At 41.8% G+C, this 20,803-nt stretch overlaps 1 protein-coding gene across 3 annotated transcripts in view; it reads right to left on the bottom strand.

Annotated features, from left to right (window-relative positions):
- The window catches only part of LOC118393748 (phosphorylase b kinase regulatory subunit beta-like), an 83,721-nt gene that overhangs the window by 47,580 nt on the left and 15,338 nt on the right, over window positions 1–20,803 (bottom strand). For all 3 annotated transcript variants that reach the window (XM_035786788.2, XM_035786787.2, XM_035786789.2), the window contains 6 exons: window positions 18,453–18,552; window positions 16,787–16,894; window positions 16,586–16,666; window positions 8,391–8,506; window positions 6,471–6,534; window positions 164–259 (listed from right to left, as the gene is read on the bottom strand). In XM_035786788.2, coding sequence (XP_035642681.1) covers window positions 164–259; window positions 6,471–6,534; window positions 8,391–8,506; window positions 16,586–16,666; window positions 16,787–16,894; window positions 18,453–18,552 — 565 coding nt within the window. The remainder of the gene's footprint in view (window positions 1–163; window positions 260–6,470; window positions 6,535–8,390; window positions 8,507–16,585; window positions 16,667–16,786; window positions 16,895–18,452; window positions 18,553–20,803) is intronic.

Genomic DNA, 20,803 nt, shown 5'->3' with positions numbered 1-20,803 from the left:
ATTTACAGGAACACTTTTCTGTCTAGTTGCTCTTACTACCGGAGAAAAATGATCATTCCTCTCTTTACTGGTGAACTGGGAGATTGGACTGGTCACTAAGCAAATACATCATAATGGCACAGAGTGGTATTTAGTAATGAGTTGTTTAATGATCTTTACTCACGTGGGACCTGGATTCTCTGGGTAGGAGGGAGGACAGTGTCTGTCTGTTCCTGTTGTGGGCATCCAGGTCCACGAAGATGACAGACCAAGAGCAACCCTGCAGAACAACAGAGATGACAAGAGTCATGTTCACTGGTGGTTGTTAGGTTGATGTGGGTCAGACGAGGTCTGACACTTGTTTCGTTGTGGATGAAAATTGTAGCGCTTCCGTATTGTCACTATGCAAGATTCAACGTAGCCTGCATGCTACCATGTTTGGACATGATGCATTTGGCGAACCTGTTTGAACACCGACTTTTCACAGGCAATCAGAACTCAAAACATCTAGGACATATTCATATTTATTCCCTTTTCGAGAAACCATTTGTTTCCGTCCGTGCCTTTGAACAGTGCCACTAGTGAGCCATGCGACTGCAGGGTATGGATGGCAGCTACTGGCTGTTCCCAGCATGTCCTGATATAGGCCTGTCGCACTGCAGCTGTCACCACCACTTCCACTAGCTCTCTGAAAATAAGCCTTAATATGCAGGAAACAACATCAAATGTCACAACCATGAACACAAGCATTTCGTTACACCCGCAATAACATCTGCTAAATATGTGTGTGACCAACACCATTTGATATGATTCGATTTTGACAGTCGCTCACACACGGACACACGTACCGACATGCGCGAGCGCGCGCGCGCACACACACACCACATTCTCTACATGGCAGAAGACCTGTTTGTTTATGTTACTGTGAATTCAGCTCGGAGGATGAAGTGCTGGCCACTAACCATTTAAATGAAAGCCACACACTCAGAGCCTCCAACATCTCACCTGCCGCCTCTGCAGAGCAAAACCAACTTTGAAAGCAGCAATATTATAACCTTATTCTTACAAAAGACCCAATATTGCACAACCATTTGATATTTTTGGGTACAAAGCTAAAAAAGCATTGTGTTTTTCTATGCTTTGAGCACAGTGCGGGGGCACTCCAACCATGAAGGGCCATCCAATCACCTCGATACCACATCATGTTGTTAGACTGCAAACTCTTTACCTACGGTATGATTACCTACCCACGAGCCCCTCTGTTGAGATGAGGGCCTGAGTGCTTTTTGTGGGTTAGTTGACTGTGCCATTTTTGGATTAACACACCTCACAAATGTATGCTAAAAAATGTTCCTGGACACGTTTCTTCACCAACACCTCAACCATGTTCACATTAAGGTAAAGACAAAAACATACTAAGCTGCTTCTGCACAATGCATTATGTATGCTGCTTTCAAACAAGCCAACCTAAGCTTTTAGCCATCAGAGTGACTCTCATCAGGCCTGCTTTAGTGATTTAGTGTACATACTGCAGGGTTTGGTGGAATGGGATGTAAATGATTGTGACAGCACAGAACGTGGTCTCCACTGTGACCTACGCTTCTTAGGACCATACCTTTACTGACAGCACTCCACATTTTGCTGTGAAACAGGCAGTCACTTTAGAAGTTGACAACCCACACATAAAAGTTGGGTAAAGTTAGTGATTGGCTCCCGCTCGACCATTGTGCTCTGGCTAGTCATTGATTGGCTGTTGCCTCTAAGGAACACAGTAGGGAAGAGTCCCTGATCATGGCTTATTCTCAGTTGAACATCTAAAGGAAGTCAGATGGGCACTGAGAGCAGGCCATCATTAATAACCTATGCGATGACTCATAGCCACTCCATCCCCAACGTGGGCCACACAGCAGCCCACACACCAGCCACTACTATACTACTGCCTAATGACAGGAACCAAACCCAGTGGGGCACAGAGTTTAATCTAAAACTCTGATCATCAATGAGTCAATTTAACATCATTGGCTGTGGATTAATTAGATGAAGAAGGAGGCGGCTAAGGAGAAGAGCACATCATTAAATCACTGATAATAGTAGCAAAAGAGACTATAGCAATCATAAGGTGACTTCAGAAAGTATTCACACCCCTTGTTACAAAGCGGGATTAAAATGGATTTAATATAATTTTTTTGTCAACAATCTACATTATGAAGAATAAAACAACATATATATTGATTAGATACAGATGAAGTCGGATGTTTACATACACCTTAGCCAAATACATTTAAACTCAGTTTTTCACAATTCCTGACATGTAATCCTAGTAAAAGATCCCAGCTTTAGGTCAGTTGGGATCACCACCTTATTTTAAGAATATGAAATGTCACAATAATTGTAGAGAGAATGATTTATTTCAGCTTTTATTTCTTTCATCACATTCCCAGTGGGTCAGACGTTTACATACACTCAATTAGTATTTGGTAGCATTGCCTTGAAATTGTTTAACTTGGGTCAAACGTTTTGGGTAGCCTTCCACAAGCTTCCCACAATAAGTTGGGTGAATTTTGGCCCATTCCTCCTGACAGAGCTGGTGTAACTGAGTCAGGTTTGTAGGCCTCCATGCTTGCACACGCTTTTCAGTTCTGCCCACAAATTTTATATAGGATTGAGGTCAGAGCTTTGTGATGGCCATTCCAATACCTTGACTTTGTTGTGCTTAAGCCATCTTGCCACAACTTTGGAAGTATGCTTGGGGTCATTGTCCATTTGCAAGACCCATTTGCGACCAATCTTTCACTTCCTGACTGATGTCTTGAGATGTTGCTTCAATATATCCACATAATTTCCATCCTCATGATGGCATCTATTTTATGAAGTGCACCAGTCCCTCCTGCAGGAAAGCACCCCAACAACATGATGCTGGCACCCCTGTCCTTCACAGTTGGGATGGTGTTCTTCGGCTTGCAAGCCACCCCCTTTTTCCTCCAAACATAACGATGGTCATTATGGCCAAACAGTTCTATTTTTGTTTTATCAGACCAGAGGACATTTCTCCAAAAAGTTTGATCTTTGTTCCCATGTTCAGTTGCAAACCGTAGTCTGGCTTTTTTTTATGGCGGTTTTGGAGCAGTGGCTTCTTCCTTGCTGAGCGGCATTTCAAGTTATGTCAATATAGGACTCTTTTTACTGTGGATATAGATACTTTTGTACCTGTTTCCTCCAACATCTTCACAAGGTATTTTGCTGTTGTTCTGGGATTGATTTGCACTTTTCCCACAAAGGTACGTTCATCTGTAGGAGACAGAACGCATCTCCTTCTTGAGGGGTATGATGGCTTCGTGGTACCATGGTGTTTTTACTTGTGTACTATTGTTTGTACAGATGAACGTGGTACCTTCAGGCATTTGGAAATTGCTCCCAAGGATGAACCAGACTTGTGGAAGTCTACAATTTTTTTTCTGAGTTCTTGGCTGATTTCTTTTGATTATTCCATAATGTCAAGCAAAGAGGCACTGAGTTTGAAGGTAGGCCTTGAAATACAGCCACAGGTACACCTCCAATTGACTCAAATTATGTCAATTAGCCTTTCAGAAGCTTCTAAAGCCATGACATCATTTTCTGGAATTTTCCAAGCTGTTTAAAAGGCTTAGTGAACTTATTATATGTCAACTTCTGACCCACTGGAATTGTGAGTGAATTATAAGTGAAAACATCTGTCTGTGAATAATTGTTGGAAAAATTACTTGTGTCATGCACAAAGTAGATGTTCTACCGACTTGCCAAAACTATAGTTTGTTAACAATAAATTTGTGGAGTGGTTGAAAAATGAGTTTTAATGAATCCAACATAAGTGTATGTAAACTTCCGACTTCAACTGTAAGTACTCAACCCCCTGAGTCAATACATGTTGGAATCTCCTTTGGTAGCGATTACAGAAGGAGTCTTTCTGAGTAAATCTCTAAGAGCTTTCCACACCCAGATTGGGCAACATTTTCCCATTATTCTTTTAAAAGATTCTTCAAGCTCTTTGAAATTGGTTATTGCTAAACAACCATTTTCAGTTTTTTTCAAGCAGATTTAAGTCAAAACTGTAACTCGGCCACTCAGGAACATTCACTGTCTTAATGGTAAGGAACTCTGGCCCAGTGTTTTAGGTTATTGTCCTGCTGAAAGGTGAATTCATCTCCCAGTGTCTGGTGGAAAGCAGACTGAACCAGGTTTTCCTTTAGGATTTTGCCTGTGCTAAGCTTTTTTATTTGCCTGTTTCTTTATTTTTTATCCGGGGAAAAAAACTATCCTGAACGATTACAAGCATACCTGTAACATAGTAATGTGTTGTATTGGATTTGCCCCAAACATAACACTTTGTATTCAGGACAAATGGTTAATTGCTTTGCAACATTTTTTCAGTATTACTTTAGCACCTTGTTGCAAACAGGATACGTGTTTTGGAATATTTTTTTATTCTGTACTGGCTTCCTTATTTTCACTCTGTCAATTAGGTTCGAATTGTGGACTAACTACAATATTGTTGATCCATCTTCAGTTCTCTCCTATCAGAGCCATTACACTGTAATTGTTTTAAAGTCACCATTGGCATGGTGAAATCCTTGAGCGGTTTCTTCCTCTCTGGCAACTGAGTTAGGGAGGACACCTTTATCTTTGTAGTGACTGGTGTTGGGGATTAATCAGAATAGCTGGGTAACATAGATAAGATGTTTTATTTTCATTATATGCTTGTGAGTTACTTCTCATTTAGAATGTATCTTGGTGTACTATAGTGGTGGCCATTTGCAGTTATCCTTTCTCTGTCCTGGGGTCAGTTACTTGGGCCGCAGAGAGGGGAGAGGTCAAGCTTGTCTTCATATGTAAACATATCTTTTAAAGCATGTGAAGGGATGATTGAGGGGGAACCAATTATCTCTTGGCTCCACAATGTCTGTGTGCCAGTCACTGTGTCTCTGTGATCTTGTCCAGGAGGGGTGTATTTGATATATGCCTGTTGATGAGGTTTTGTTTCATGGTCCTGAGTGGTACCAAGAGCGAGATAAGAACATAGTTTAGGAGACAAAGCTGAATGATAATTTATAGCCAATGCTGTCTGGCTATGTGTGTCTTTGCTATAAAGGATCTCAGTTGCAATGTGTAAGCACTCTCAGAGATTTCATTTATAGACACTAAATTGATCTGACAGTCACAGGGTTGTGATGGAGCTCATAATAATTAAAGATGGACTTTATGATAACTCTGACTTGTGTGGTGGTTTGGTCTCATGATTTGGTAAATACAGGAAATTTCCACGACACTGGGTATGTCGACACACCATCCAAAGTGTAATTAATAACGCAACCATACTCAAAGGGATATTTAATGTCTGCTTTCTCAATAGGTACCCTTTGTAAAGCCTCCCTGGTCATTGTGGTTGAATCTGTGTTTGAAATTCACGGCTCAACTCAGGAACCTTACAGATAATTGTATGTGAGGGGTACAGAGATGAGGTACAGGTATCATTCAAAAATCATGTTACACACAATTATTACATTTTTCAACTTATGTTTTTAGTCTTGAACCCATGTAAGCATGCCATAACAAAGGGGTTAAATACTTTCAGCTTTTAATTTTTAAATAATTTGTACAAAAATGTAAAAACATCATTCCACTTTGACATTATGGGGTATTGTGTGTAGGCCAGTGACACACCAAATATACATTTAATCACTTTTCAAATCAGGTTGCAACACAGCAAACATTTTGAAAAATGTCAAGGGGTCAACTTTCTGAAGGCACTGTATATCACTATGGGTAAGGTTTTCTCCCTTCATGGTAGGTTTACACGGGACTAGATGAAGTTGATGTGCTTTATTTGATTGAAATGCTTCGTGCTGTGTGCATGAACGAACAAAACTGAAAATAAAGAAATCCGTTTCGAGATAAACAAGAATGCTAAGTGGAAGTTTCTCCGTTTTCCAATCCATTAGCCCATATAACGGATGTTCACATTCCTGTCTTTACTTCCTCTAGACTCCAAAACAAATGAATCCTACAAATGGCTGATCCAGAAAGGAGCAAGGAAATCAAGGAAATGGGAACACCAGTAATCCATCAAAGCCATTAGTGCATCTAGCTAGTCAGCACTGAGTACAACACAAGCCCACTCAATAAAACCCCCGAGTGTCTGGTTCCCTTTCCACACGCAGAACATTTCCATCACATCACTGGCTTCAGGTGATTTCAATACTTCTCTGAGAACTGCTATGCTATGATCATCTATAAGATCTTGAAGATGGATGGTGATGTAATGGGACTCCCGATTTGAAGTATAAATCAGTTACACACCATCTATAATGCAATCTTAACGCATCAGAAGCTGTTACACCAGGGGTGAATACCCAGTTCGGTCATTCAAATCCTAAACTCTTATCTTCAGAGTAAGCGAGGACAATGTCTGGGACTCTAGACAGAATGGATGAAGTTGGAGAATGAATCAAAAATACCTGATTCCCAAACAGGTTGAATCCATTGATAGCTTCGAGAGCAGCTTTGGCCAGCCCCACAGAACTGCAAAAGAAATAACATGTTTTAGAAACCCAATATAAACCTGAAAGCACTGTCTATGGTATTTATAATTGAAATACCATAGGCTACACATTTTCTGTTCTGTTCCATAGCGCCAGGTCACATGCACGCCTAACATGCATATGTTACTTTATAAAAGGGGGTTTGGGTACACTTTTTATGAACCCCCTTATGTATAAGGCACATGACACCCAACACTAAAATCCCTTGACCTGTAATGAGCCTTACATTTATACTGTAAACGCCTACAAGTATACATTTGAATGCTTTTATAACGTAGTTACAAACAGGTGACTCATATATATAATTGTTGCTGGGAGGGGGGCTGAAATCATTGTGCAGTTGACGTTGCAGAGAAAATGGCAGTCAATTTCTCTGTCATTTTGTTTTCCTTTCCCTCTTAACGGTGCTCTATAAAATGAAGAAGAAGACGTGGCAAGGATAGTTGCACGATATGCAGACATATAAAAAAGGTGTTCAATCCCACAAACAGAGCCCAAATTGATACAAAAATGCAGAAAACAAGAGAACATAGTTGAAACCAGCTCTCCGAAAGACAACTTCAGCTCCCTCTCTGACAAAATCATCAGCAATGATCACAATCGAGCAACACGAGTCATTTTGAAAGTCTATTGATTTTCTTGGGCTGAACCTGCCTGGACATATGCATAAGAGCTGTCAACAGTTCTGAGTGAGTGTGGCGCCTTAGTCGAAAGTTTCAAAAAAATGAATGTGCACACCGTGCTGAAGTTTCAGGGAGCAGGGTGACATTGGCTGATGATATTAACAAGTTACAGACTATAAAGCACAACACAGTATATTGTAATACTATTTTCACAAAAGGGAGAAACATATAAACAGTAACATAACATTCTGTGTTGTAATTAATCCAGATTGATATTGATAGCTTCTGCCGACACATCCCAATGAGTGCAGTCAGGCTTAACCCTACTATAGAGTGGACTTAAATTGGAAATATAATGCAGCTGAACAAAGCAAAATATTACTACAGAATTACATCTATAATTTGGTTGCGCTATCTTCTACTTGGTAAGAGACTGCCACGGGGTAATCCAAGAGCTCGATAGGACTAAAGCGTAGCCATTTTTGCACAAACTCAATACCGTCTAGGCTTGATGACATTAACATTGTTTTATAATGACTTCCATTTTCCTTTCAGCTGAGCTTGAATGTCATGATTTAAAACCCTAGATGAAGGCATTTATCACAGCTTTCTGTGACACACACAGGCACTACGTCTCCATCGGCAATCTGGTACACTGAGTTAATGGAACAGTTTTTTTCCCCCCATTGTAAATGCGCCTGAAACTCGGTGAATGACTCCGCATTGAGATAATGAACTCAGAAAGTTACTGCATGTAAAAGTTGCGATTCTGCCCCCGCAATTGTTTTGCCTATTAATGTGTATTATGGAAACTGAACTAGAAAGCAGTCATTCTGAATTTGACTAACGAACTAGGTTGCCGAATTATTGTCTGTATAGAATGCAACGTCTGTAATTTATCTATAGAAAATGGGGGTAAGTTGCAACCAAATTTTCATGCATACCTTAGGAGAAAACAGTGTTTTCCAGAGATAAGGGACAGAGGAAACAGAATCATTATTGAGGTCTTAAGAGAGGGAGAGGCAGATCTACTGCTCGAATGATAGGCCATCGACATGCACAGTTTCCCCTTTGCCTTGACTACCCTAAAAACTATAATATACTCTCTTTGTTTTTGTGGAGAGGTGAACACTTTATGTGTGTGGTGACTGTGTCAAGCAGTGTATTCATATCTTTATAAATCAATGTATTCACTAGAGGAGGAAAAACAGACCTGGAGTGCAATTCAGTGCTTCCATTGTTGTACTTGCTCCCTCTCTCCCACATGCCAAAGTCAGGCACTCTGTATGCCCTCTCTACACAGAATACCAGATTCTGGATGAACGATACCTGCAGAGGTAGAAAACACAACAATGACACATGAATCTCTAGCGAGATCTTTCAATCTCAACATAGAAAGGTTTCTCCCTGGAATTACAGTGCATTTGGAAAGTAATTCAAGGCTCTGGAGTTTTTCCATTTTCCATTTTGTTACGTTACAGCCTTATTCGAAAATGGATTCAAATTGTTTTAAACCTCATCAATACCCCATAATGACAAAGCAAATAAAAATATTATTCTTTGCAAAAGTCTTTAAAAAAAAACTGAAATATCACATTTACATAAGTATTCAGACCCTTTACTCAGTACTTTGTTGAAACACATTTGTCAGAGATTACAGCCTCAAGTCTTCTTGGGGATTACGCTACAAGCTTGGCACACCTTGTATTTGGGAAGGTTCTCCCATTCTTCTCTGCAGACCCTCTCAAGCTCTGTCAGGTTGGATGGGGAGCGTTGCTGCACAGCTATTTTCAGGTCTCTCCAGAAATGTTCGATTGTTCGATGTTCGATTCAAGTTCGGCTCTGGCTGGGCCACTCAAGGACATTCAGAGACTTGTCCCAAAGCCACTACTGCATTGTCTTGGCTGTGTGCTTAGGGTCGTTGTCTTGTTGAAAGGTGAACCTTCGACCCAGTCTGAGATCTTGAGCACTCTGGAGAAGGTTTTCATGAAGGATCTCTCTGTACTTTGCTCCGTTCATCTTTCTCTCGATACTGACTAGTCTCCCAGTCCCTGCCGCTGAAAAACATCCCCACAGCATGATGCTGCCACCACCATTCTTCACCGTAGGGATGGTGCCAGGTTTCCTCCAGACGTGGCGCTTGACATTCAGGTCAAATAGTTCAATCTTGGTTTCATCCGACCAGAGACTCTTGTTCCTCATGGTCTGAGAGTCTTTAGGTGTCTTTTGGCAAACTCCAAGCGGGCTGTCACGTGCCTTTTACTGAAGAGTGGCTTCTGTCTGGCCACTCTACCATAAACGCCCGATTGGTGGTACTGCAGAGATGTTTTGTTTTTTACCTTTATTTAACCAGATAGGCTAGTTGAGAATAAATTCTCATTTGCAACTGCGACCTGGCCAAGATAAAGCATAGCAATCCGACACATACAACAACACAGAGTTACACATGGAATAAACAAAACAGTCAATAATACAGTAGAATAAAATAAAACAAAAAGTATATATACAGTGAGTGCAAATGAGGTAAGATAAGGGAGTTAAGGCAATAAATAGGTCATGGTAGCGAAGTAATTACAATATAGTAATTAAAAACACTGGAATGGTAGATGTGCAGAAGATGAATGTGCAAGTAGTGATACTGGGGTGCAAAGGAGCAAGATAAATAAATAAATACAGTATGGGGATAAGGTAGGTAGATAGATGGGCTGTTTACAGATGGGCTATGTACAGGTGCAGTGATCTGTGAGCTGCTCTGACAGCTGGTACTTAAAGCGAGTGATGGAGATGAGTCTCCAGCTTCAGAGATTTTTGCATTTTGTTCCAGTCATTGGCAGCAGAGAACTGGATGGAAAGACGACCAAAGGAGGAATTGGCTTTGGCGGTGACCAGTGAGATATACCTGCTGGAGCGCATGCTACGAGTGGGTGCTGCTATGGTGACCAGTGAGCTGAGATAAGATGGGGCTTTACCAAGCAGAGACTTGTAGATAACCTGTAGCCAGTGGGTTTGGCGACGAGTATGAAGTGAGGGCCAACCAACGAGAGTGTACAGGTCGCAATGGTGGGTAGTGTATAGGGCTTTGGTGACAAAACGGATGGCACTGTGATAGACTGCATCCAGTTTGTTGAGTAGAGTGTTGGAGGCTACTTTATAGATGGCATCACCGAAGTCGAGGATCGATAGGATGATCAGTTTTACGAGGGCATGTTTGGCAGCATGAGTGAAGGATGCTTTGTTGAGATATAGGAAGCCAATTCTAGATTTAATTTTGGATGGGAGATGCTTTAATGTGAGTCAGGAAGGCGAGTTTACAGTCTAACCAGACACCTAGGTATTTGTAGTTGTCCACATATTCTAAGTCAGAGCCGTCCAGAGTAGTGATGCTGGACGGGCGAGCAGGTGTGGGCAGTGATCGGTTGAATAGCATGCATTTAGTTTTACTTGCGTGTAAGATCAGTTGGAGGCCACGGAAGGAGAGTTGTATGGCATTGAAGCTCGTCTGGAAGTTAGTTAACACAGTGTCCAAAGAGGGGCCAGAAGTATACAGAATGGTGTCGTCTGCGTAGAGGTGTATTAGAGAATCACAAGCAGCAAGAGCAACATTATTGAGGTATACAGAGAAGAGAGTCGGCCCGAGGATTGAATCCTGTGGCACCCCCATAGAGACAGCCAGAGGTCCGGACAACAGGCCCTCCGATTTGACACACTGAAGTTGGTAAACCAGGCGAGGCAATCATTTGAGAAACCAAGGCTGTCGAGTCTGCCGATAAGAACGTGGCGATTGACAGAGTTAAAAGCCTTGGCCACGTCGATGAAAATGGCTGCAAAGTAATGTCTCTTATAGATGGTTATGACATTGAGCCTGCCTGAGGTGCACCCATGACTAGCTCTGAAACCAGTATGCATAGCGGAGAAGGTACGGTGGGATTCGAAATGGTCGGTAATCTGTTTGTTAACTTGGCTTTCGAAGACCTTAGAAAGACAGGGTAGCATAGATATAGGTCTGTAGCAGTTTGGGTCTAGAGTGTCTCCCCCTTTGAAGAGGGGGATGACCGCGGCAGCTTTCCAATCTTTGGGAATCTCAGACGATATGAAAAAGAGGTTGAACAGGCTCGTAATAGGGGTTGCAAAAATTTCGGCAGATCATTTTAGAAAGAGAGGGTCCAGATTGTCTAGCCCGGCTGATTTGTAGGGGTCCAGATTTTGCAGCTCTTTCAGAACATCAGCTCTCTGGATTTGGGTAAAGGAGAAATGGTGTGGGCTTTGGCGAGTTGCTGTGGAGAGTGCTGGGCAGTTGACCGGGGTAGGGGTAGCCAGGTGGGTGGAAAGCATGGCCAGCCATAGAGAAATTCTTATTGAAATTCTCAATTATAGTGGACTTATCAGTGGTGTCAGTGTTTCCTAGCCTCAGAGCAGTGGGCAGCTGGGAGGAGGTGCTCTTATTCTCCATGGACTTTACAGTGTCCCAGAACTTTTTTGAGTTAGTACTACAGGATGCAGATTTCTGTTAGAAAAAGCTCGCCTTAGCTTTCCTATCTGCCTGTGTATATTTGTTCCTGACTTCCCTGAAAAGTTGCATATCACAGGGGCTGTTCGATACAAACGCAGAACGCCACAGGATGTTTTTGTGCTGGTCAAGGGCAGACAGGTCTGGAGTGAACCAAGGACAATTCATAGTTCTACATTTTTTGAATCGGACATGCTTATTTAAGATAGTGAGGAAGGCACTTTTAAAGAATAGCCAGGCATCATCTACTGACGGGATGAGGTCAATGTCATTCCAGGATACCCCGGCCAGGTAGATTAGAAAGGCCTGCTCGCAGAAGTGTTTTAGGGAGCGTTTGACAGTGATGAGGGGTGGTCGTTTGGTCGCAGACCCATTACGGATGCAAGCAATGAGGCAGTGATCACTGAGATCTTGATTGAAAACAGCAGAGGTGTATTTGGAGGGCGAGTTAGTTAGGATGACATCTATGAGGGTACCCGTATTTACGGATTTGGAGTTGGACCTGGGAGGTTCATTGATAGTTTGTGTGAGATTGAGAGCATCAAGCTTGGAATCCTCGGGCAGATTATGTCGGTATTCTAGTCGTAGAGGATCGGTGGGGATCCCTGCCCCGTACCGGCAGTGGAAGGAGTCCGGATATTGTAGCCCAGGAGTGAGCCGGGAGATGGTTCTAGCATGTGCTAGCCCCAGGCTAGTTGGTGCTAGCTCCGGGACGGAAACGTTAGCCAGGAGTAGTGAACCAGGGTTGCGGTTAGCTAGCTGTGATGACCCACATGAAAAGGTTCAGAGTTTGTGGTAGGAATTCGGGATATGGAGACAAAAATAGGTCCGGTATGCTCTGGTTTGAAATGCGTTGTACGAACTGACAAGAGCTTTTCGAGCTAAAGGTTAGCGGATGACCGCTAACAGTGGTTTAGCTGACTGATAGCTGGTAGCTAGTTAGCTAGCTAGCTTCAGTTGAGGTATTCCATTTCAGAGGTAAATAGAAATAGTTTAGGGGAAAAAAAATAGATCCACACCACATTGGGTGAGGCGGGTTGCAGGAGAGTATTTTGAAGTTGAGGATTAGGAAAAATATAAACGCGAAGAAAAAAAAATATATATACACATGGGACGGGACAAGACAGACGTCTGACTGCTACGCCATCTTGGATATACAGTGGGGCAAAAAAGTATTTAGTCAGCCACCAATTGTGCAAGTTCTCCCACTTAAAAAGATGAGGCCTGTAATTTTCATCATAGGTAAACTTCAACTATGACAGACAAAATGAGAAAAAAAATATCCAGAATATCACATTGTAGGATTTTTAATGAATTTATTTGCAAATTATGGTGGAAAATAAGTATTTGGTCACCTACAAACAAGCAAGATTTCTGACTCTCACAGACTTCTTCTTTAAGAGGCTCCTGTTTGAACTTGTTATCAGTATAAAAGACACCTGTCCACAACCTCAAACAGTCACACTCCAAACTCCACTATGGCCAAGACCAAAGAGCTGTCAAAGGACACCAGAAACCAAATTGTAGACCTGCACCAGACTGTGAAGACTGAATCTGCAATAGGTAAGCAGAAGAACGGTGAGTAAAAATCCCAGAACCACACGGGGGGACCTAGGGAATGACCTGCAGAGAGCTGGGACCAAAGTAACAAAGCCTACCATCAGTAACACACTACGCCGCCAGGGACTCAAATCCTGCACTGCCAGACGTGTCCCCCTGCTTAAGCCAGTACATGTCCAGGCCCGTCTGAAGTTTGCTAGAGTGCATTTGGATGATCCAGAAGAAGATTGGGAAAATGTCATATGGTCAGATGAAACCAAAATCTAACTTTTTGGTAAAAATTCAACTCGTTGTGTTTGGAGGACAAAGAATGCTGAGTTGCATCCAAAGAACCATACCTACTGTGAAGCATAGGGGTGGAAACTTCATGCTTTGGGGCTGTTTTTCTGCAAAGGGACCAGGACGACTGATCCGTGTAAAGGAAAGAATGAATGGGGCCATGTATCGTGAGATTTTGAGTGAAAACCTCCTTCCATCAGCAAGGGCATTGAAGATGAAACGTGGCTGGGTCTTTCACAATTGGTGGCTGACTAAATACTTTTTTGCCCCACTGTAATGTCTGTTCTCCCATCTCCACATAGGAACTCTGGAGCTCTGTCAGACTGATCACCGGGTTCTTCGGGACATCCCTAACCAAGGCCCTTCTCCCTCGATTGGTCGGGCGGCCAACTCTATGAAGGGTCTTAGTGGTTCCAAACTTCTTCCATTTAAGAATTTTTTTTTTTATTTATTTTATTTTACTAGGCAAGTCAGTTAAGAACAAATTCTTATTTTCAATGACGGCCTAGGAACAGTGGGTTAACTGCCTGTTCAGGGGCAGAACAACAAATTTTGTACCTTGTCAGCTCGGGGATTTGAACTTGCAACCTTTCGGTTACTAGTCCAATATTCTAACCACTAGGCTACCCTGCTGCCAAATGATCGAGGCCAGGTTCTATGGGACCTTCAATGCTGCAGAGATCTTTTGGTACCCTTCCCCAAACCTGCGCGTCGACACAATCCGGTCCGAGCTCTCTGGACAATGCCTTCCACCTCATGGCTTGATTTTTGCTCTGACATGCACTGTCAACTGTGGCACCCTATATTGTTAGGCGTGTGCCTTTCCAAATCAAATCAATTGAATTTTCCACAGGTGGTCTCAAATTAAGTTGCAGAAACATCTCAAGGATGATCAATGGAAATAGGATGCACCTGAGCTCAATTTTGAGTCTCATATTTCTGTTTTTTATTTTCAATTAATTTACAAACATAAAAAAAAAATGTTTTCGCTTTGTCATTATGGGGTATTGTTGGTAGATTGATGAGAGAAAAAATATTTCATACATTTTTTGAATAATGATGTAACGTAACAAAATGTGGAAAAAGTCAAGGGGTCTGAAAACTTTCCGAATGCACTGTATACTGTACTGTGTCATCATATTGTCAAAAGAAGGGGTCACATAAATGTGAATACATTCTTCACAGGTTAAATGGAATAAACTATTCTCCAGTAACTCCCATTTCATGCAAATATTCAGTAGAAAAAACACAGTAACATTTTGCCATTGATGTCATTAACATTTGTGTGCTGCAAATTAAAAGACAAACATCACCCAGTCACATGGGTAGTCAAAATCATGTCCTTAAATGTAATATTGATCAAGGAGGAATGACTCTCCTCTATGCAGCAGAATGAGACTACAGGAGAGAAGGACACTCAGAAAATATTTAAATGATGACGTCGAGGCCATGAAGAAATGTTTTTAAAGTACCAGGGGAGATGTGACTGACAACAGTTTTCATTTAAAGTGAGGGAAACAGAGAGGCCATAAAGCGTACAAAAATGGGACAGGCAAGGAGGGAAGACAGGGAACGAAATAGAGCCACTGAAATAGGGACATTGTGGGTTATTTTACTTGGGGATTAAGTAGATTGATTATTGTAAGGCTCTTGCTGGCTTCTTTTTTTTCATACACTTAGAAAAGACAACATACAGACACACACAAACATCAACAACATCACACCTGCTCAGGCCCACCTGTTCTCACCCCTATCTCCAGTGCCTTCCCTACTCTCCACCACATGTCCTCAAACTGTCCCATTTTGTTCCTCTCCGTCACCCACGCTCTTTCAATATTTAGATAATGAAGCACATGAATTTTCCATTTCTCTTAACAATGGAAGATCTTTCTGGTATCTTGATAGTATCTTAATGAATGTTACGGTCACAAATGGACGCATACACAAAACACACACACACAAACATACAAAGCATCTACCTGTATTAATACTGCAATGAAGATTCAATTGAATTGAAATTCCAGTCAGGAAAATATACTGAACGACTGCTAAGAACCAAAATCGGACGAATTAGATTATTTTGTTATCATTTAAATAAGGTGCAGAAATAACACACATTAAGAGTCCTATTTCCTGCTTATTTGTTCTGATGTTGATTAATAAAAGGATGCATGCTCGTTGATTTCATGTTCATGCTCTCTACTTGTATTATGCAGCTCAATAAGCACTGTTTAAACGTGCAAATTGGGTCTGCTTTGCAAATAGGGCTGGCCCCATTGAAGCTACACAGGCAATTTGTTTGCCTTTCGGAGAAAAAAAACACAACTTTTATAATGTGAGGGTTTCCTTTGCTGCAAACAAAGTGCATGTTCACTGTAATTGTTTCACGGCATACTGTTCTAGAACAACTCTATTTTTGAAGATAAGTCTGGATAAACAAAAGCTTTTTCTGAAGGCAATAATTTCACCCCTGTGCCCAAAAGTAAAGCTCCCAGTGAGCAGACAAGTGAATTAAGAGATGGAATTAGTGAATTTCAAATCTCCCAAAGGGCTATAAAAAGCAGGAGACAGAGAATTAACAGCACTACTGCTGCAGCCACTTTAAAGTACCACTATAACAAATGAGTTACTATTACTTTAGCTGTTCGGTTCACCATGCCTCCACTCAATCACTTGCTCACTAATGAAAAAGGGTGCCGAATAAGTTAGTGTATGTCGAGAGGCAGATGTAATGAATTTGACATTGTTATATAGTCATCAAATCATCACATTTAAATAGTTGCGTTTCTAAAGACGCATGCGCCTTTTAACAACTGCTTACTCAACTGCTGCCTCTACTATTTCTATTGACTGCATCAGGGCACTTTGGCACACATGAGCTTTCTTTGTTTGCTTTGTTTATAGTCTTGTCTGTGTGTGTTTCTTTCTGCTCACTGCTGACACAGGGTTTCCCCTTGGGGATCAATAATGTATTATCAACCTGTCTAATCACTATGAAGAAGCCATGTTGTGTAAGAGTCGTGCTGAGCGAGAGGTCATGTGACGAGGCCAGTGGGCCATACCTCATCCGTGTTGTAGATGATCTGGAGGCCGGAGCAGATCATCTCCACCAAATAGAGCAGGAACAGGGACAAGGCATCAATCTGACAGAGGGAGACAGGGAGATGGTATTTAAAAAACCCGTAAAACCCGGAATCCGTTCGGACATCATTCGTTATCTACAGTATAGGGTTTTTGCCCTACATGTTTGTGAGAGGGTGTACCTGTAGGTGATGGTAGTCATTGTAGGACAGAATCTCATCTCCTGTGTCTACATTGAATATTGAGTGCAGGCACTTGGAGGGGCTGGGGTCCTGTTTGAATTGTTCCACCTGGAAATAGAGGGAATGTGAAGAAAGAGAGCGAAAGAAAGAGAAAAGAGAGAGAGAAAGGGCAAATAAAAGAGGAGTCAGTCCATAAAAGATGCATCTTACTCACTGGGCAATCGTTCCAGTATTTATCCTATCCTCACAAAAGGCAAGTGAGGTGGCAACCAGGACTGGGATGGAGAGATCACTAGGATATTCCACTGCGTCATCACTAGGACACACACTAGAATTTTCCTCAAATGACTGGCTTTAAAGACATGAGCAAACCACTCATACAAATTGGCACAGGTATGCATTAATGTATCTGTAAATATTTCAAACAGCAATTCATGTAAAAGACGTACACATATGACATTCCTCCTCAAACCATCCCAGGTCAGATTTGAGTGATTCACATCGAGTAACACACTCTGGATGAGTTTGCTTCACACAGCACGTGAGCGGATAATTTTGTGCCCAACATTTGGTACTGACCGAACCATTCACCCCCTTCCGGCACACTTACTTTTTTCACCTCTGTAGGCTAGTTGTCAGGTCAACAGGGGCATACCTCAGTCCCAGATTTACACTGTTCTGTTCTGCTGAGCTTGTCAACCCACTGGATCACTAATTGGTTGGGAAAATGGCTGAAACTGTAATGTAGTCTATAAGACGAACAAAGCAGTCAGCTATTGCGTTCCAAAATACCCTAACATTTGTTATTGAAAGTGCATTTTCACAATGGTGCAGTTTATGAATCTTGTCAAATGTCACTGTGTGTCAGTGATCTTAGCATTAAATAAATGGTTCTGGAGTCAAATCTGTCAGAACACATTCGAGAAGCATGCGTTGTGTGGCTAATCCGTTAAGACTGTGTTTAGTTTCCTTGGTACATTGTGATAAACTTTGATGCCCTCTCTTTAATGTCTTTTATGGCTCTGTAGTTCTTTTTATATGATAACATTTGTTTCCTGGTCCCTCTATATTTTGGGTTCATTAAAAATGACATGTTCTCTGTGAATGCAAGAGACAGATGTTAATGAGCGCTGCACTGTGTAATTAACTGAAGAAACGGTGCATTATAATTAAGACACAGAAAAGCTTTCCCATAAATTAGGTCGTCAAGGTCATGAGTAAATGAAACAAAACAATTTCAAAGGCAACGGACCAGAACATTAGAAAAAAACACAGGGATTTAAGAAGTGTTCGATTGTACTAAAGCTGTAATTATGCGTTCATAGAGGCCTATAAACAATATAAATGCTGCTATTTTGACTGAACGGTCTGCTCAAATACTTTACACAAAAGTGTTCTGCTGAGGCGAAAACCATTTGGAAACATCTATGTTATTCCATCCGCATAAAGATAAAACCAATCCAAGCGTGAGATAGTAAACCGCTGAAGCGTGAGAACAGAGAAGATCAGTAAAAGGACAGAGATCTTTAACTTTGCCCCCCATTATTGACAGTTTCTGTGTTTGCTAAAAATCGATATTCATTACTGGATAATGCCATTTGTTTAGTTCACTAAGAATGAGTGTTTCCTGTGGTCCTATGGTCTGACGTTTCATTTGTGGACTCACCTTGTCAGACTGGCGCATGTAACAGTAGAGGATACCCCTCATGCACTTGATGGCTGAGTGCTCCAGCTCATGGGTGCGTCCCATGTCATCATCGATGCGTCTGCGCGTCAGGGTTGATCGTTGCCATAATGAGATAGAGAAAAACGCCCCAATGAGCAGAAGAGCACGTTAAATCAACCAAAACTATCCTACTTCACTGCACAAAATTACCAGAGTCTGGTTATACTGCCTGTGCCTACAATAATGGTACATATTAAATGAGACAACGTATTGTATTTGTACACAGTTATAGACAGGTTTTTAAATCCTATTAGGACATTAACAGCAGTTGTTATTCATTTGTCTTCCAAAAGCATAACACAAGCAAGGACATGCTACATTCCAATTGATCACCCATCAAATACATATTTGAAAATCACCCAAATGCTTCCAGTATACTATTGACATAAACAATGGCATCTACATAACATTCGGAAAGTATTCAGACCCCTTTATCCACATTTTTATCCACATGTTACGTTACAGCCTTAATCTAAAATGGATGACATAAAACATTTTCCTCATTAATCTACACACAATACCCCATAATTGGTCAATTCAATTGATTAGACAGGCACACACCCGTCTATATAAAAGGTCCCACAGTTGACAGTGCATGTCAGAGCAAACACCAAGCCAGGAGGTCAAAGGAATTGTCCGAAGAGCTCCAAGAAAGGATTGTGTCGAGGCACAGATCTGGGGAAGGGTACCAAAACATTTCTGCAGCATTGAAAGGCCCCGAGAACACAGTGGCCTCCATCATTCTTAAATGTTAGAAGTTTGGAACCACCAAGACTGTTCATAGAGCTGGCCGCCCGGCCAAACTGACCAATCGGGGAGAAGGGCCTTGGTCAGGGATGTGACCAAGAACCCGATGGTCACTCTGACAGTGCTCCAGAGTTCCTCTGTGGAAATGGGAGAACATTCCAGAAAGACAACCATATCTGCAGTACTCCACCAATCAGGCCTTTATGGTAGAGTGGCCAGACGGAAGCCACTCCTCAGTAAAAAGGCACATGACAGCCCACTTAGAGTTTGCCAAAAGGCACCCAAAGGACTGAGAAATAAGATTATCTGGTCTGATTGAACTGGTGGTGGTGGCATCATCATGCTGTGGGATGTTTTTCAGCTGCAGGGACTGGGAGACTGGTCAGGACCAAGGGTAAGATGAACGGAGCAAAGTACAGAGAGATCCTTGATGACAACCTGCTCCAGAGTGCTCAGGACCTCAGACTGGGGTGAAGTTTCACCTTCCAACAGGACAACGACCCTAAGCACAAGACAATGCAGGAATGGCTTCGGGACAAGTCTCTGAATGTCCTTGAGAAGCCCAGCCAGAGCCCGGATTAAACCTGATCTAACATCTCTGGAGAAATAGCTGTGCAGCGACGCTCCCCATCCAATCTGACAGAGCTTGAGAGGATCTGCAGAGAAGAATGGGAGAAACTCCTCAAATACAGATGTGCCAAGCTTGTAGCGTTATACCCAAAAAGACTCAAGGCTTTAATCAATGCCAAAGGTGCTTCAACAAAGTAAAGGGTCTGAATACTTTCAGTTCTTATTTTTTCATTAATTTGCATTATGGGGTATTGTGTGTACTTTAGATTGATAAGGGAAATAAACAGTTTAACCAATTTTAGAATAAGGCTGTAACGTAACAAACATTTTCTGGAAAAGGTGAAGGGGTCTGAATACTTTCCGAATGCACAGTATACTGTACTCTGTCATCATATCGTCAAAAGGGCTCACATAACTTCTGAAGAATGTATTAACATTTAAATGGAATAAAATATTCTCCAATAACTCCCATGTCATGCAAATATTCAGTAAGTTATTTATTCAACAAAACACATTCACTTTTGGTCAGTGATGTCATTACCATTTGTGTGTAGGCCTAGTGTATGTTTTCATGAATGACATAAATTCACTTTAATTTCCTACATTTCCACCAGTGCAGTAGACTTACTGGGCACATAGACATGGGCATCTGCCCATCCATCCACTCCAATCTAGTGAACACACTCCAGTCCCCTCTCTAGTCACATGGAGGGTAAGTAATGGTTTGGGCCTGTGCTGTCAGATTGGAATCATCTTAATTAAATTCCTGTGACAATGCTAATGGGAAGAAACCATGACGGATGAGTAGGCCCCTCTGGTCTACTTGAACACTCTATTTTTACTCTCTTGTCCCCTGGGAGAAAAAATGCACACCAGTGCCGTTTTGAAAGAGCACTTTGTTACAAGGTCTAGTGGAGAAAGTCCCTGACTATTTTGAGTATCTCAGATCTCCACTTGAACTTGAGCCCTCAGTG

The sequence above is a fragment of the Oncorhynchus keta genome, chromosome 14 (genome assembly GCF_023373465.1).
Source record: "Oncorhynchus keta strain PuntledgeMale-10-30-2019 chromosome 14, Oket_V2, whole genome shotgun sequence".
NCBI classification, from domain to species: Eukaryota; Metazoa; Chordata; class Actinopteri; order Salmoniformes; family Salmonidae; genus Oncorhynchus; species Oncorhynchus keta.
This window is presented reverse-complemented; position numbering and strand designations above follow the sequence as displayed.